Below are 16,182 nucleotides of genomic sequence, written 5' to 3' on the forward strand. Positions count from 1 at the left end.
CTTCCGCTGCCGGAGACCAGTCACCTGCTCTGAAATCAGCCAGAGATAAATCACATCCTGCAGCGGAAGGCGCTTAGACATGATTTTGCATTATTTTATCTTATTCCTTCCAGTGAATCTGCACGTTGCAGTAGGAGAGGGGGGAGGAAAGACAGGTAAAGAGCAAGAGGAGAGGAGCCCAAGCGCTCGTCGTCAGCCCCCGAATCATTGCGCCGCGGCCTCGGGCTCTGCCGAGCCTCCCCTCGCCAGGCTCTGCCGGGACGGGCTGCACAGCGCCCTGGGCTGCAGTTCGGGATCRGCGCTCCGGAGCTGCTCGGGCAACGCTCTGCTCTCCTGCCTTCGGAGGAGCCGAACGAAGAGGGTTGAGGGTGCCGGCAGGTAGCGTTGCTGGGGGGCTCTTGCTCGCAGCCTCGCGCTGTGTGCGCTGGCGAAGCTCTGCAGCAGCTGCAGTTCCCCGGCGGAGCAGCCCGTCTCCGGAGACAGAGCTTGGAGCTCGATCCTGGCATCGGGCATGTTCACATTCAAACGTCAGGGCTCGGCTCCAGCTCTGTCCTAGGGCAAAGGGGAAACGCAAGGCTCAGCATCCTCCAACCTTGGGAAAGTTTGGATCTGGTCCGTGTCGTGCCGCGTTACCGAGAGCACAGTCCTGCCTGGCGCAGCGTTACTACATCCATTGGCTACCGAGAGGCCCTGCAGCCTCGGATGCGTCTCGGATGCGTTAGCTGTAACGTGGCACATTCCTCGYGCAGGTCTGAACCCAGCCGATGGTCCTGCACGTCCTGGGTAGAGTCTCCTTAACCAGTGTCACCCAAAGGAATTTGATGCGTTTGCCCTACTGGAACAGGTTCCCATAGCTGGGAAAAACCAGCCGTACTGGTACCGCGTGGGTCCCGTTTCAAGTTGTTAGATAGCAGGCATTAACTCACGGCCTGCTGCGAGCTGGCACACCTCCACCGATACGCGTAGTGACAGCTAATATATGCATTTGAAAATCTGATCTCAGTCATGACTGAGGCAACACCAGCTGGGTGTACTTGAGATCCACCTGCTTCCTCCTGAGCACCCAGCTTTGAAATCTTTGAATCAGGGGTTTTGCCTAATTCCATGAGAAGTGGGTCACAGCCCGCAATTGAATTTTGCCTTCCTGGAAATGGGAGCAACTGCAGAGAAGTCAGCAAGGCTGGTGGTTTTTACACCGGTTACAAAAGCTGCTGCATTTCGCACRGATGTACGCTGATCTGCTAGTTTACGACACTCGTTGGGTGAAATTTTCAAATCTTCAATCAAAACTTTAAAAAACCTCCTAATTCATCCTGCAGCCTTTGAGTCGGATTTTCAAATGTTTCTAAGCATTGAGAGGTGCAGGAAAGCACTTGTGGGAATTCTCAGCAGTGCCTCAGCAGGCTAAATGCTCAAACCCGATGAAGTTTGCCCAGTCTGTTGCTGAGGATCCCACCAGGCACTTACCTGCGCTCCAAAGTGCTTAAATATCTTTGCCAATCCAGGAAGACTCAGTTTCCCTGCTGAAACCCTGGGAACGAGGAGCCCGTGTCCTTCAGGGACCTGYGCCTAAGCTGCACCGAAAGATGAGTTTGATGTTCCTCTTGATGCTAACGTGGGCCATGGCTCTCGCATCCCAGGAGCTTTTGGAAAAGCAGCCCTCAGTTTCTGTTTGAACATCTGCATTRATGAAGGGCTTTGATTTCCTTCCAGAGGGATAAGCTGTTGGCRCTGCTGGTGTGATAAAAGGCCACAAGTGCAGTCGGGTCCATCAGAAGGTGCCCCGTTCGCAACCCTCCTGGTGGAGGGTGGACAGGCAGAGGCAAAGCCAAGGGACTAACCCGCAAGTGAGAGGAGATTAGGGGCTCGCAAGCCCAGCTAATCAATACCAGGCTGCATATAACGAACATCTCTCCCACTGCTGTAGCTTCAGACAGTAAAAACCTACTGTAAATGCAACATATCTCCGCGCTTCCTGCCAGCTGGCAGCAAGCCAGCGTATTTCCTTCAAAAAGAGGGATATTTATTTTCATCCTTTTAGAGGCAGCCAATTCATCTCAGACCACCACCAGCTAAAAAAGCTTTATAAATTAGCAACCTCTTTTTTTAATTCACTCCCCCCCCCACCCCRTCAAATATTATTTTCCTTTCGTTGTTCAAGTCGGTGTAAATCTTGTGCCAGAACATGCGAGCCGAGGCGCATTGCGACACACTCCCCTTTCTCTCAAAGCCGGAGAAAGACAGTAGCGGTAGTGTCTCACGAAAGCCAGAGGAAACCAAAGCAAAGACTCGCCGTGACTGATTCTCTTTCCAAATGGCGTAAGCAGGCCAACTTCAAACATGTGAATAATGAGTTATCTGTGCTTGACTTTGTTCGGCAGCAGAAGAGACGGTTCCCCCTAACATTTTCCTCCTTTCCTTTTGCTCCCTCCTGTGAACTTCTGGGCTTGACTTTCAGAAGCTGGTTGAAGTAGCGCTGGCACTTGCTGGTCGCTGTTGCTCTCCGGAGGAGCTCGGTGGAGATCTCCATCTTCCTCTGTGGAGACATCAGGTTTGAGTCACTTCCAGCCGCTGACGCTGCGGGCAGCCCAGTTCCCGTTCCTGCGCCATCCTTCCCTCCCCTCTTTTGGTGGTCACGGGGCTCTCCACCAAATTCCTCTTGGTTGGAAACTTTCCTGTGCCGAGTCTTGAGCCAGAGGTGGGTTTCCGAGGGAAATTTGAGGGATGTTCAGCCGCGTTTTGTGTTATAGGTGTGCAAAGATAAAAAATGCCCAAGCATCTGCTCCAAGTGACAGGCCTGATGTTCCCATAACACGAGCGCTTCACATGTGGCTTCGTTCTGGAGCGCATGCTGGGACTTGATAGTCTAGCGGAGGCTCAGACTGGGAACAAATTCAACCCTCTGTAGAGGACTGGCGTGTCTCTCTGAAGTACCTATTTTGAGGACTACAAGAAGGATTTGAAAGGTATGTTTTGTGTGTTGAGCCGAAGTTTTATCAGCTGCCGATTGCTTTCTTGTGGTCCGTTCTCATGGACATGTATAGACGAAGCCATTGGGCTGTGTGCAGCATGGATGCACGGATTGCTCCTGGTTAGCTGCTTCCTCTGCTAAGCCGTAGGGTTTTGCTATTAATATTTGAGCCGTGCCTTGGGGGAGGGACGGGAGGAGCTCGCCTCTGTTGCTGGAGGCTCGCTTTAAAGGTGGACGCACGGGGTACCGTGCAGCAGCTGGTGGCTCGGCTCGAGCTGCTGCCGCGGCACGTTAGAGCAGAGGCGCTTTCCCCCAGACCATGCTACCGTCTCCTCCTCAGCGGAGTGAAGGAAATGATCTGCAAATGTCTGCGTTAATGAACATCCCCCCAGAGCTGAACTGCTCCGAGTTTCCTTTGCTCCAGCTTGCCGCCAGCATTTCGCAGCAAGACGCCTGGGGAGGGCCAAGCCACTTCCCACCATCTGCTCTCCCTTCCTTTGGTAGCACGGGGCTGCGGGAGGGGGACTGGGGCGAACGTGACACCCAGATCCGAACTTGCTGAGGGAGGGGGATGCAATGTGAAACTCCGACAGTAACTTCATCTGCAGCTAACCATAGCTAAACCTGGGGCCCAGGACCCCAAGCGTCCCCAAGGGTGCTGGGGTCTCGCAGATGGCCCCAGTCTCTGTATTGGGCTGAATGAAATCTGCCAACTCTGTGCTTTTGGCATCATTCAAGCCATGAAGTTCCTGGAGCTCCTTTTCTGATCAAACTTGCGTTCTGCACCTTGGTAATTTAGGGAATAAGCAGCTTTTGCCGAATGCTGTGAATACCCCCACGCTGCCTGGAAACCCCTTCTAGGTTCCCATTTCAGAGGCCATGTCAGGTTGTGCAGTGCGACGAGGAAGAGCAGGGTCTTCTTGGTCTTTGAAATGTTTTAATGCAGAAAGCATGTCTTTAAATCGGGGCTTTGAGGGCCTGAGTTTCCTCGCCGCATACACTGTTTCGCTGTCTGCCTTCCAAGGAAACACCCAAAACTTCCAGTATGCTTCTTATTACTGGCCTAAAGTGTCAAATTCACATCGCTTCTTCCAGCTGGGAAATGTTCAATGGGCTCGTTTGTTTGATATGCTGATACAGATCTTGTTGCTACATCAGGATCTAAGGTGATCTGTCAATGTTTACATCATGTCATATTGAATATCAGCCGATTTGGAAACTCGATCTGTCTTTAAAACTCCTTCTCTGTTGACAAGAAGTGCCTAGGGTCAGTAGCTGCCATCACTTTATAGTAGTAAAGACTGTCGTTTCCATAAATATTGAGCTGCAAGCGAATGCTAACACAGTCAAAAATACAACCGTGCTGACTAAGAGGGAAGAGGGCTGAGCGCAGAGCGAAACGCAGGAGAAAACCCAGCAGAAAGTCTCCCAGGCGGCTGCAGGTCACAYACACAAAGGTCGCCCACCGGGGTGATTAAGGCTTCTGTGACTGATTTCTTGGGATGAGATCTGGAGCTGCTTGAAATCAACTGAAAATCCGCCCACTGACTTTGGTAGGCTTTGAGTCAGTCCTTGGTTTAAGCTAGAAACCACCTTCCTTCTCTCTGCTGCTGTTCATCTGACAGCGTTGGTTTCCTCTGCGTGACAGCTGTGGGTAGATGGGGAAGGGCTTGTAATGAAGCGAGCCACTGTAGAAATTCAAAAGCTCAGGTTGTTCTGATGAAAGAAACCCATTAATAGTGATTCTCTCTTGCGTGACAAGTCTGACGTCCTTGGCCGTAAGCGACAGCCGGCAGGAAGTCCTGGTGAGACAGTGTGTACCCAACAGGCTTGGTAGTCCTTGGAGGTGCTGGGTTTTAACCCATTTGCTTCCTTACTTCGTGTGGCTTAGCGCTGTTTGGTGCCGCCTGTACGGATGAAGTTACGGCACCGCCGGTGTCAATCGGAGAGGGTCTAGGGAGAACCGGGAAAGGTCCTCATCACACCAYGGCTCTGCTCTGAGCTTTCCCTCCTAGGTGAGCCCCTGTGTTTGCCCTGACTTATATTTGTGTCTATTTTTCTACTTTCTTTTTATGAGGATAGTTTTAGCTTTTGGGGGGATTGGCTAGGATTTGCTGAGACACCCCACAAACCAGCCCCTTTTAAGGGGTGTAAGTGCAGCACTAGCGTTTACCCGAGGCTCAGACCCCCCAGGGCCATGCCTGCGCTCAGGGAGCGCGGTGACCCAGCAGCCCGGGACAGCCTGATGGAGCCACATGCAGCCCTCCATGGAGTTGCACAGTTGAATAATCTTTGAAAATATTATCAGCACAGAGATCACTTGATTTATTTTTCAGGATTTTCTCCGTCACATGCCAGCTCCTGCTGCAGGATGGGGTTTCAGCTGAGTTAAGGGCAGATAAAGTAATTTCTATTAAATTTCTGCAGGACTTGGTCTTTGAAGTCCTTTTGGCTTCTCTGCTAACTCCTGCCTGAGAAACTGGTTAAAGGAAAAACATAACCTATTTTTCACCTTGTGTGTTAAAACACGTATTAAAATAATAAAATGCGGGCCAAAACAAGACACCTCACTGCACAGGCTTTGCCCCTTGGGGAAAGAGCAAGTATCGTGGGACAGACGCTGCTCACGTCTCTGAAGGCCCTCAGATAACGCAAAGATGCCTGAGGTCTAGGGACACGCAGAGATTAGAAGAGATCTTTTATGGTGTTGATTTGAGGTTTCTTTGGTTTACTTCACACAGGAGGGAAAACACATTTTTAGAATACCTCTGGGTCTTGCTTTCTGCTGGGAATCCTTTCTTACCGAGTTTTGCTCTCTGGCATCTGCCCGTTTTAGCTCTGTTGGGGGTTTTACCCAGGCGGGTCTTATCCGGGGGCAGATGGTGCAGCTCACCTGGATGCGGAGCTCAGCGGGAAGCGCCAACGTCGCTCCAAGCCTGCTGCTGGGCTCGCTTTGCCGCCAGGACCCGTGCGGAGCCGCACGTCGGCAGGGAGCTCGGCCGGGCGCGCGAGAGCCTCCGGCGAGCAAACGCTCCCCCTTCCCATCCGAGCTGCCCGCCGTCTACGCGGACGGCCCGAGCACGCCGAGCCGAGCAACTGCGAGATCGCAAGATAGCAGGTATCAGATTTAAGGAGGGGGAAGTCGGGGGACTTTCTGCACCTTCGCTATAAATCAACGCCGAGCTCGCACTAGCGACGCAGCGGGGGCGGGAATGAGGGCGCGCGGAAGAGGCGGCTCTGCTCTGCGCCTTTCAGGTTTTCATGGCATCCCCTTTCGAAAGCCACCGAGAGCCGAATTTGGGGCTGTACGGTAGGATCTGACGAAGCGCGGCTCCACCACAGAAGGACTCCTTGCCAGTTCGTCTCCCGCCTCCGTGCCTGCACACCTCCGAGCCCGGCTCCGGTCCTTTTAGGCAGGTGCAAAGCGCTGGCAGGTGAAGAGCGAGGGGAATCCGAGGGCTGAGCTCGGCGCCGGTGTCGAGCCGAAGCAGCCCCGGCTTGCCTGGAGGCTCTCCAGCTTTGTGCGGGTGTAACTGAGACTGGAAGCTGGCCCAGAGAGAGTGAAGCCGTTCGGCAATGATTAATATAGCAAAATGCGAAAGTTGTGCATCGAGTGTGTTTCACGCGCCTCTCGCCCCGGGCCGATTAGCGTGAATTTAGTAATATTGCCCTCATCCAGCAGCTGCTGCCCAAGGAGCTGGGGGCGCTTGACGAACGCTCCTGAGCTGTGGCCCTGCCTCGGGGGGGGGGGGGTGAGCAGTCTCCCCGTTTTATAGCAAAAGAGGAACAGAAAGACGCAAAGCGGCACGGCCAAGCGCACTCCTGCTCTGCCTTTCTGCAGCTCCCGGGGCTCCAGCCCCCCTGGGGGGGTCGCAAAGCGGGGTTGGGGCCGGAGGAAGCAATGACTTTGCCTTCCGCCGTAGAAAAGATTTTAAATTCAACGTTTTCTCACTTGTTCCCCAGTCACTGAATCGCTGTACGGGGCGACGGGGGTTTTCCCGGCTTGCCTGCGTTTCCCCTTCTCGTTCGGGGTGGACGAGAGGCGGCGCAAGCTGCTGCCTTGGGCAAGGCGGGAGCAATCCCTGACRCCGGAGCGTGGATCCCGCTCCTTGATCTGCCGCCCGCGGGATGATCGCGGGCCTCCGACGTGGATCAGGCTAACCGATTAGACACCAGACTCTCTCACCGTGTTCCAGGGCACAGGCAGAAGCTGGAAGACCAAGCCAAACCCTTCGCCGACCGCTACGGGGAGCTGGAACGCCTGCGGCAGTCCATGAGAGTCACCCCGACGACACCCAACCCGCGCGGCTCCCTCAGCACCCCCAGCCACTTCGGCTCGCAGGCGCAAACTCCAATACAAGGTAACTGGGTGCACCGACCCGGCCACCTCCTCCAAACCCGCGCGCGGCCGGCTCAGCGGCGGGTGAAGAGCCTCGAGGATGGGCCAGGAGGGTCTTGGTTGAGTTTTGYGTCCCTGGAAGCCTTTTGGCTCCCGTTGAACAAGCAGATCCCAGAACCCGGCGGCTGAATCGTAAACGCGGGCGATTTCGCTCCGTGCAGCGTCTGATGTGGGGTCTCAGGGAAAACCGAGCAGCCGTTTCTGTAGGAACGCGAGGGAGATCTGAGCAAGGTATTTTGAATCCAGTAGCTTTTTGRCATGAACGTACCCATGTAGACGGTTAAGCATCAACCAGAAAGGGTGTATTGCACTTTGCATGCTAATCCAGATGGTTTCTTATCTTGTTGCATTGCGTTTATGCCAAGTCTGGTGATCCATCCCCTATCTCCAGCATAGTAATTCCCCAAGTGTATGCACACCTGCATGGGCGCACGTGTGCGCGCACACACACATGCGCACACACACACACACACACACTACGGAGGCTTTGCTATTCCCATATTTGTGATCAGCATGGATGAACCCTCAGGTGTTCCCCATGAAGCTGCACTGTAGCTTGTTGCCAGGAAAGATGTAGGAATTGCCACTGGTCCTTGAGGTATTTACCCGAGAGAGGTCAGTCTGCTCATTCCCATGCACCTGAATTTCATCCCCAAACTGGGCACTGCATTGGGAAATATCCAGGTGCTTTGCAATCCTGGTTTCCCGTACTTCCCAGCACATCCAAACACCACCACGACGTATTAAGAAAGCCTTTTCTCCTGTCTATATGTCACACGTGCTCCTTTTCCCTGCAGTTTTAATCCTGTTGTTTGCCTTTGAAAATCAGCAGAGGTACTAACAGGGATTTAAGGGATGTAAATTAAGCTGACTGCACTTTGCGTTTTGGTGAAAAGGTGGCCCTAGCAGAAGGTTTCGGGCCTAAAATTTTCAAAAGCCTTTATGTTGCATTTTCAAAAGCGATGCAGATRTTTGTTTGAAAACCTCAGTGTCATTAGCAAAGAGGGTGTCTTGGGCGCAAAAACATGTTTGAAAACGTTACCTGAACTGTAGAAGCTGCCCTGCTCCTCCCAACCCAAAATTACAGTGAAAGTTTAATTTATTTCTCATTGAAATGCAAATGTTTATGCTTGGAATTTTCATTGATATTAGCACAGTTTATGAAAAGAACCCAAGCAGTTTGTGCAGGATTATTGTTTGATTTTCACTGAGAGTTTCATAGACTCCTCTAATTGGCTCTATAATAAAGAGATTCTGGGGGGGGGGGAAAAAAAAGTATATTTTAAATTAGCATGGTCCCCTGTGTGCCAGAAACTCGAACAGTGCCGTTTGGAGCAAGTGCAAAGAATCAGGTGATGACACACATTCAAAAAGAAAAATGAAACTGGCCCCAGTTACTCTCTGTGCCAAATTCCAGAACGTCAAGCGACAGCAGGAAAGGAGACACACAAAATTAGCCGTCTAAAATTGTTCCTGCGGAATAGATCCAAAGTGTGGGAATGCTGCAAAACATAGTTAGTGCACCCTCTGCTCGTGGCTACGTTGTTTTCAAGTTGGAGGAACTGCCTTAAAATTATAGTTACTGTGGATTCATACTGGCCTAACTGGGAGCAGAATCAGTTTAGTAATTTTAATCTCAGCAGTGTCCTTTTGACACAACACTAACTATAACCAATGCTACTACTAAAAAAAAAAAAAAAAAAACCACCCTTCTCGCACACACACGGCTTATTCACAACGATCATAATTTTTACCCGAGCAAGTGGAGCCTGGCCCATGCCAAGAATAACACAGGAGTTAACAGGCCTGTAATTCTCACGACTTGGCACGTTCTTAGGTAACGCACATGAGAAGCCGATTAGCAAAAGCATAACGAGATATAGCTTAGGAGGGACAAACAGGGCAGGCTGGAGTTCCTCCGGCCCCAACTACCATTTACTCGAGTACTTCCCAAACCTGAGCCGCATTTAGCTTTCTCTAGGCGCGGAGAGCATCAGTGCTGTTCGGAGACGTGTTTGCTCTGGCCCGGTCCTGCGGGACCCAGAGCAGCCGGAGGGACGCTCAGGACTCCAGCAGGGAGCTGAGCCTGCTCCTCTCCTCGCTTGCCGGCAGCGTACCRGGTCGCAGCCCCATCAAATGACGCCCTGCCCGACCCGTGACACTCCCCCCGCGGGCGTCCCGGGCAGGCGCCAGCCTTGCCTCCCCTGGAAGGAGGGCTGCGTGGCTGCAGCGGAGATCACGGCAAGGACGCGGGTGTAAATAGGAGAAGGATCTGRCCCTCGGCCATTTCCAGAAGACTTTCAGTAAAGCAGCCCCTGGAGGTTATAAATAGCCCCTGCGTAAAATGATCATCCTGAGGTTAGATGGTCTCAAACCAAAAACCTCCCGGTAAGAGAAAACCAATCGTTTCTGAAGGGCATGCCAGGAAACAGGGGAGGAGAGCGTGCCCAGCACTGTGGCCACACGGGTCAGATCCTGCTCTCGCGCTGGTTTCACACTGCTGAGGGTCAGTTTATTTAGGTGGCTTTTCTTTTACTTTACACCTTGCAGATAAGAGAATCAATCCCTTCCCATGCCTGTATGCAAATTAATTTACTCCTCTAACTAGCTCTCCAGAGAGCAGACTTCATTCTCATTTCCACTGCTTTTCAGGGGAAGAAAAAAAGTGACTCTGTGCTCACAGAGTGTAGCTGTGATGAGAATCTGGCCTGGACAGGTAGGACAGACATGACCCGCATGTAGTGTAAGCCCATGMTGCTCCCCCAGCTTTAGCAGAGCAGAGCCATTTGCCTCCGTGGAGGATTTGGCCCAATACTTCTGCAGTGAGGTCTGGAAAATCTGAGGTTTTGAAATCCCGGTTCTCCCGTCTCCGCAGCGAGACACCAAGCTGTCATTAGGATGGCTTGAAATGGTTCCTTATTATGGGGCACGCAAAGCCAGAGCCTTGCGTGCTTGCTTCATTTCAAGTTTTGTCTTTTAACTTAAAAAAAAAAAAAAAAAATCAAGGAGCTCTCAAAAGTGAAGCAAGATGTTAAAGGAACTTGCTTCTGCCTGCCTTCAGCTGCTTCTTGGGGCCCCACCGCTCTGGGGAAGTGGGATGGTGACACACAAGTCCTCCTGGGGAGACCTGAGATGGTCCTAGCAGCCCCCTCCTCTGCGCATGACACTTTGCCCTGGCCCCTGCTTTCAGTCGTGGTTCACGCTGAACCATTTTATTCACATTGCAACAGAGTAGGACCGCCCACGCAGCCGGCTCCTGTGTTCTAGCTTTGCGGTGGAAACATCTTCAACCACTCAAAAGCAATTGTGTGCATTGTCCAGCAACATGTAGGGGCCTTGTGTACATGAGGACAATTGCAAAGTGATTTTAAATTTGATCTACTTAGGAGCAGAGCGAGCTGGTTTGATTAATGCACTTAACATCTCTTTACGCGCCTCTTTATATTGCTCTGGCGAAACCAAATTCCCTTGACTTCACAGGGAGAACAGTAAACGCTGGATCCTTTTGCAAACTCCATGCTGCCTCTCCCAGCCTTAGTGTCTGCTAAACGGTTTTGGAAATGTTGTCCTTGCTGGTGAAGAGCTTTCAGATTGCCCGATCTGGAAACTACACAGTTTTAACCAGCTTGATTTCCAACGCGTTACTTAAAGCCAGTGCAACATTTTTAATGTAGGCCAGGCATCAGCAGAATGCTTCACCATATGCATTTAAAGTAAAATCTCTCTCTCTTTTTCTTTTTAAATATACATTTTTAAAGTATTATATTACTTTTAAGAAGCCTCTTGGCATAGGCAGCAAGTGCCCTATTGTTTCCGAAATGCAACGTGGCTGCTCTGAGGTTAAGTTCTGAATTATGGGTCCAGCAAATACACTGAATTGCTGCTTCCTAATCCCTGTCCAGATCGACTTATGGTTTCTTTAAAATATCCGTTTCTTAATGGATAAAAACATTTTACCATGGGCAGAGACTAAATTGTTTCCAAAGGAAGCTAGRCAAGCATTAGTGGGAAGAGAACATATTGTGGGATTCAACTTCAGCCTCAAAGGAAGGAACACGCTTAAGATGGGTTTCCTGCCTCCTTTCAGGCTCTGAATGCTTCTGTGCCTATCTTTAAACTACTTTTCTGCTCCTCTCAATCGCATTTGCCCACTGGACGATGGATGTCCCTTAAATTAATTTGCCATGTAATGGTCAAAGATGAAACATGAGCCAGCCCTGTACTGGAGCATCCCTGGAGAGCAAGTCCAAGCACCAGGGACCGCTGCGTTTGCCACTGATGTGCAGCCACCTCCGTTTCCCAGCCACAGCGCAGGGTGCTGCCATCATACGAAACAGCAGACAACAGCATGCAACGAGCCTGGCTCGATTTTGCTGTCGCTCGTTGCTGTCCCGGCATCACGACCGCTGTGCAGGGCCCCTTTGCAGGAGGGCGCTGCTGCGAATTGCAGCGCGATGCCAGGCTGCTGGGCTGTGGTGCGGGGCAGGAGCTGCAGAGCAGGGCAGGAGCCGTATCTTGATTGTATCATCACCTCCCCTGTCAGCGCGGCATGCTGCAGTGGGTTTCCCATGGCAGACTTGGCCTGGTCCAAACCTGCTCGGCAGGCAAGGTGGTCTAGCTGCAGGCTGGGTTGTAAATTCAGCTACTTCCTTTTATGTAGTCAGGGCTTGTTAATTTTTTTAATACCCTTTGAATACAGGTAAAGAGCAAAGCGCAGGCAGGCCAGAGGGAGTGCCTGCAATCAAAGTATTGCTGCAGCTCCTCTTCCCGTTCAGCCCACCCACCCGCTCCAATTAGCACCGTTAGCTTATTCATTAGCTTTGCGGGACAGAGTTGCGGGGGGGACTGAGCCTGATGCACTGCGTGGCAGGCCGGTCTGGGGGGACGTGGGGTGGGAAAGGGCTGTGGGGATGGCGAGGGAAAGAGAATCGGTCGCAGGAGAGGAAGCTGGAAGAGCGTGGCTTGTTTAGTCTAGCAAAAGGCAGGCTGGGAGAGAAGCTGATTGCTCTGTATAAATACATCCAGGGGGTAAACATTGGGGAGGCAGAAGAGCTAATGTAAGCTTTGAAGGACAGCGTTGGCACAAGRGATGGGTCTGAACTGGTCCTGAATAAATGCAGGCTGGCTGTTAGAAGCGAGGTCCTCCCCAGAAGGTTGGGACGGAGGGAAAAGCCTCCAGATGGCYCCTGAGGAGTTTGCAGAGGAGGTTGTGATGTGGTGCATGATTCTCCAAGCCAGGAATAGCTGGGAATGTTCCTGGTTCGCTCTCTTGCTCTCTATAGCATGGGGTCTGTTGCCCAGTATATTTGGGATCTGATTGAAAATGCTGGGAAAGGACCCAGGAGGGTGATGTTAGATTTGTGGTGCTCATCTGCGAGCAGGTTTGGGGGCTGAGAGCGTCTGCACAGAAGCATACATTATTTCAAGAGATTTAGAAAACTGAGTAGCAAATGTGCTCGGCAGTCTCGAGGTGGTGCCTTGCAGTGCTGTGAAAAGCTACGTGTGTGTTGTTGTGTTTTGGTTTGGGGTTGGGTTTTTTTTTTTCAGACTCTGCAGAGGAAGTACTTGCACCCGGTTCGTGAGCTACTTATATCAGATATAGAACAATTGCTCCATGGGCGTGTAACAACGGATGCTGTTCACACCCTCATTTTTTTCAACACCTCCCCCCCCCAAAAAAAAAAAAATTTTTTTTGCTCTATTTTTCACAGGGTGGGAGGAAGGGGCCATTTTCTTTTTTAGCTGGCTCTGACTTGGAAACGAATGAACTTGTTCACATATGTGACAGAGGCGTGAGAGCGTGCCTGCATGTGTGGGCGGGGAGGAGAGCAGCACCTTCTCTAGAGATGAGCTGTGTCTTCAGAGGCTGAGCGCATCTCCTGCACCTTCCCTTACTGAGCAGATTTGCTACATCTTTGGCCACCTGCCTCTTCTCGCTCCCCAGTGGAGCCATTATGATAACGGGAAGGAAGCAGAGAGGAAGAGAGGTCAGAAAAATGTTGAAAGACAGCTTAGAGGTCCAAGCGTTGCAGAAACTAGAAGAGAAAAATAGCTGAAGGTATATATAAAGAGAGGATTTCTGTCCCTCACTCCCTCTCGCACATGCATGAGTATTATATACATAAGCGTAAAGTATCATTAGTGTTTACATTGTCATCAATCATCACAGCATAGGGCAGGAAGGGAGATTTCCCCCTGCCCCGGGCAAGATTTTTCATGACAATTTTGCAAGGCATGTATATGCATATAAATAAAACAGTGATACATGCTCATGTTTTTTATATACTAGATATACTTGAAGAGGTCCACACTATCAAGGTCCCTTTAAATTTCCTTTATGCTTTCTATGTATCACTCGCTGTGCATTTGTTTGTGTTGTATAACACACGCACAGGCTCAGGTTTGTTGCTGTTGACCTGAAGAAGCCCCTGCATGTTCCCCACATCTCCGTCTCTGAAAGGGGGATCACAGAGTAATATTTCGGGTGACGTGGAATTGCTCAGATTCCATATGTGACTGCATGTCCCCAGATAATCCTCTCCTCCTCCTGTACCCAGGCAGATCCTTAGTGCTGTGCTCTGAGCACGTGCTGTTTGTTAGCTTGTTGTTTAGTTGTCCCTCAGCGTTCCTCAAAAGCTGCAGCACTGATGAGGTGCTGGCCTAGTTTTTGCTCCCACTATCCAGACAGAACAGACTTTTTTCCTGGGTTTGGAGACACAGTAAGCCCCAACTGCTTTGCTGGGCTGGACATACTTAAGTGCTGTTCATCTTTAAAACCTTTCGCAGGGCTATCTGAAGGGCAGACAAGTTCTTGGACAGGTAGCCAAAGTGTCCACACCATCCCAGCACAAGGACTCCTGGGACAGGCCCTCCAAGCAGAAACGGGCAAGTGGAGAAGCAGCAGGACTAGCTAATCTGGCAGAGACTTTGCCCCAGGCACCCTCATGGGGTGCTTACCTTAAGTAAGGGTACAGACTCTCACCTAAGGCAGGTATGCACCCAGCAAGTGGAGTGCTGTGGGACCAGCCCCAGCTGCAACTGGAGGTGGCACTGGCCTTGCTCCGGGAGGACTTTGAGGAGATGCTGAGCAGAGTCACCAGCGCTGATGCTGGGAAGGCTCTGGGGWCTTGTTCAGGCTGCACCTGGGAGCTCCTGGACCAGGCATGGTCTTAAGGGAGGAGGCTGATCACACCCAGACAATCTTCTGAGGTTTGCTGCCCACAAACCAGCCTCCCTACCTTCGTGCCTGCAACCGACCCCCTCCTTCCCTGCCCGGCTCTCACCACAGACCTGCTACAGTCTTGCTGCTATCACTGTGCAGGCATTCAAATACGGCCCTTTTCATTTATCTCCCTGCCATCAAGCCGAGAAAAGGCCTATGTTGTCTCTGAGGCTGGTGCGAAAATAAAGCTGCTGTCACTTGAGCTCAGTTGTTTTATCTGGAAGAGGGCTACACGGCTTTGAAAGCCCGTTTCTCGGAGGCTCGGCAAGCGGGTGTGCAGGGGGACTCGAGGGTCCTCCAGAAGTGCAAATTGCAGCTGCACAATTAAATAATCGGGTGTGTCCTGGCCTACACGGTCCCCTGGGCAGCCCAGTCCTAACGAGGAGACAGTGGCATTACTAATCAGGGCTTTGACCTTTACATGGCTTTTATTTAATACACATTCCACACTTCCCCAAACTCCCATCCAAAACATTGACATTTCCGCTGATAGATTGGGTCAGATTTTGGAGTGGTTGGGGGACTCAATTCACTCTTACAATGGTTAAATTCTTACAGCTAAATGGGCTTATTCAGTTAGTGCAGCAGCTGGTGTGATTTCGAGAAGAAAATAAACATTTCCTTCAAATATTTTGATTGGCAACTGGACAACTGAAATACTCAAGCTCAGATTGCCAGGGTCCAAAAAAGCAAATGGGGGTTGGACAGCTAGTAAGCAAGGCAAACCGTAGTAAATTCTCCGAGGCAATGCTACCACACAGATGTGTGTTTTAAACGCGCTGGGCTCTGTATGTGTTTGAGAAGGAGACAATGAGATGTGATTTTAAAATGCGTTGTCAGCTGTGATTGCAAAGGCAGCGCGGGGCCCAAGGGTTCGGCTTCACTCGCTCCTATTTTCCTGGCATTTGCTTCGCATGTTGTTTGCTCCGGATTGCTGCTTGATAGCTGGCTGAATGCGGCAGAGGGTTTCTTTGCTGTGGAATTAGGTGGTTATGGCACACGTCAATACAGATGTTTTGTTTGGAATCGCTGGGGCTGTTTTGGAGCCCAGGGGGGTCTCTGCCCGGCAGGGAAGCCCGCGCCAGCCTTGGACGTCGGGCAGCGAGGCTGATGCCTGAGGGCAGGGCGGCAAGGTGGGGGGCAGCGTGGCTCCGACCCGCCTGGAAGCTGAGGGTGTTTGGTTAGCCTCAGAGCAGCCTGCTGGCACAGTGGCATTGCAGAGCCGTCTGAAGGCCCTGCGATCGGCACTGTACGCTCGCTGCGAGGGCACAGATGCTGCCATGGATGGAGGAGGGCAGCCCCGAGTGAGGGTGCCGAGATGGAGGAGGGCAGCCCCATGCAAGGGCACCGAGATGGAGGAGGGCAGCCCCGTACGAGGGTGCCGAGATGGAGGAGGGCAGCCCCGAGTGAGGGCACTGAGATGGAGGAGGGCAGCCCCGAGTGAGGGCGCCGAGATGGAGGAGGGCAGCCCCGAGTGAGGGCGCTGAGATGGAGGAGGGCAGCCCCGAGTGAGGGCGCCGAGATGGAGGAGGGCAGCCCCGAGTGAGGGCCCGGCAGCCATGGCTGGAGCAGGGCAGCCCCGTGTGAAGG

The 16,182-nt window shown here is 51.8% G+C and overlaps 1 protein-coding gene across 1 annotated transcript in view; it reads left to right on the plus strand.

Moving 5' to 3' along the window:
* RUNX3 (runt related transcription factor 3) overlaps positions 1 to 16,182 on the plus strand; it is a 32,424-nt gene that overhangs the window by 12,314 nt on the left and 3,928 nt on the right. Inside the window, exon 4 of the mRNA XM_026062607.1 lies at positions 7,168 to 7,332. Within this exon, the coding sequence (XP_025918392.1) occupies positions 7,168 to 7,332 (165 nt within the window). The remainder of the gene's footprint in view (positions 1 to 7,167; positions 7,333 to 16,182) is intronic.

Source organism: Apteryx rowi, unplaced genomic scaffold (assembly GCF_003343035.1).
Source record: "Apteryx rowi isolate R43461 unplaced genomic scaffold, aptRow1 scaffold_190, whole genome shotgun sequence".
In the NCBI taxonomy this organism is placed as follows: Eukaryota; Metazoa; Chordata; class Aves; order Apterygiformes; family Apterygidae; genus Apteryx; species Apteryx rowi.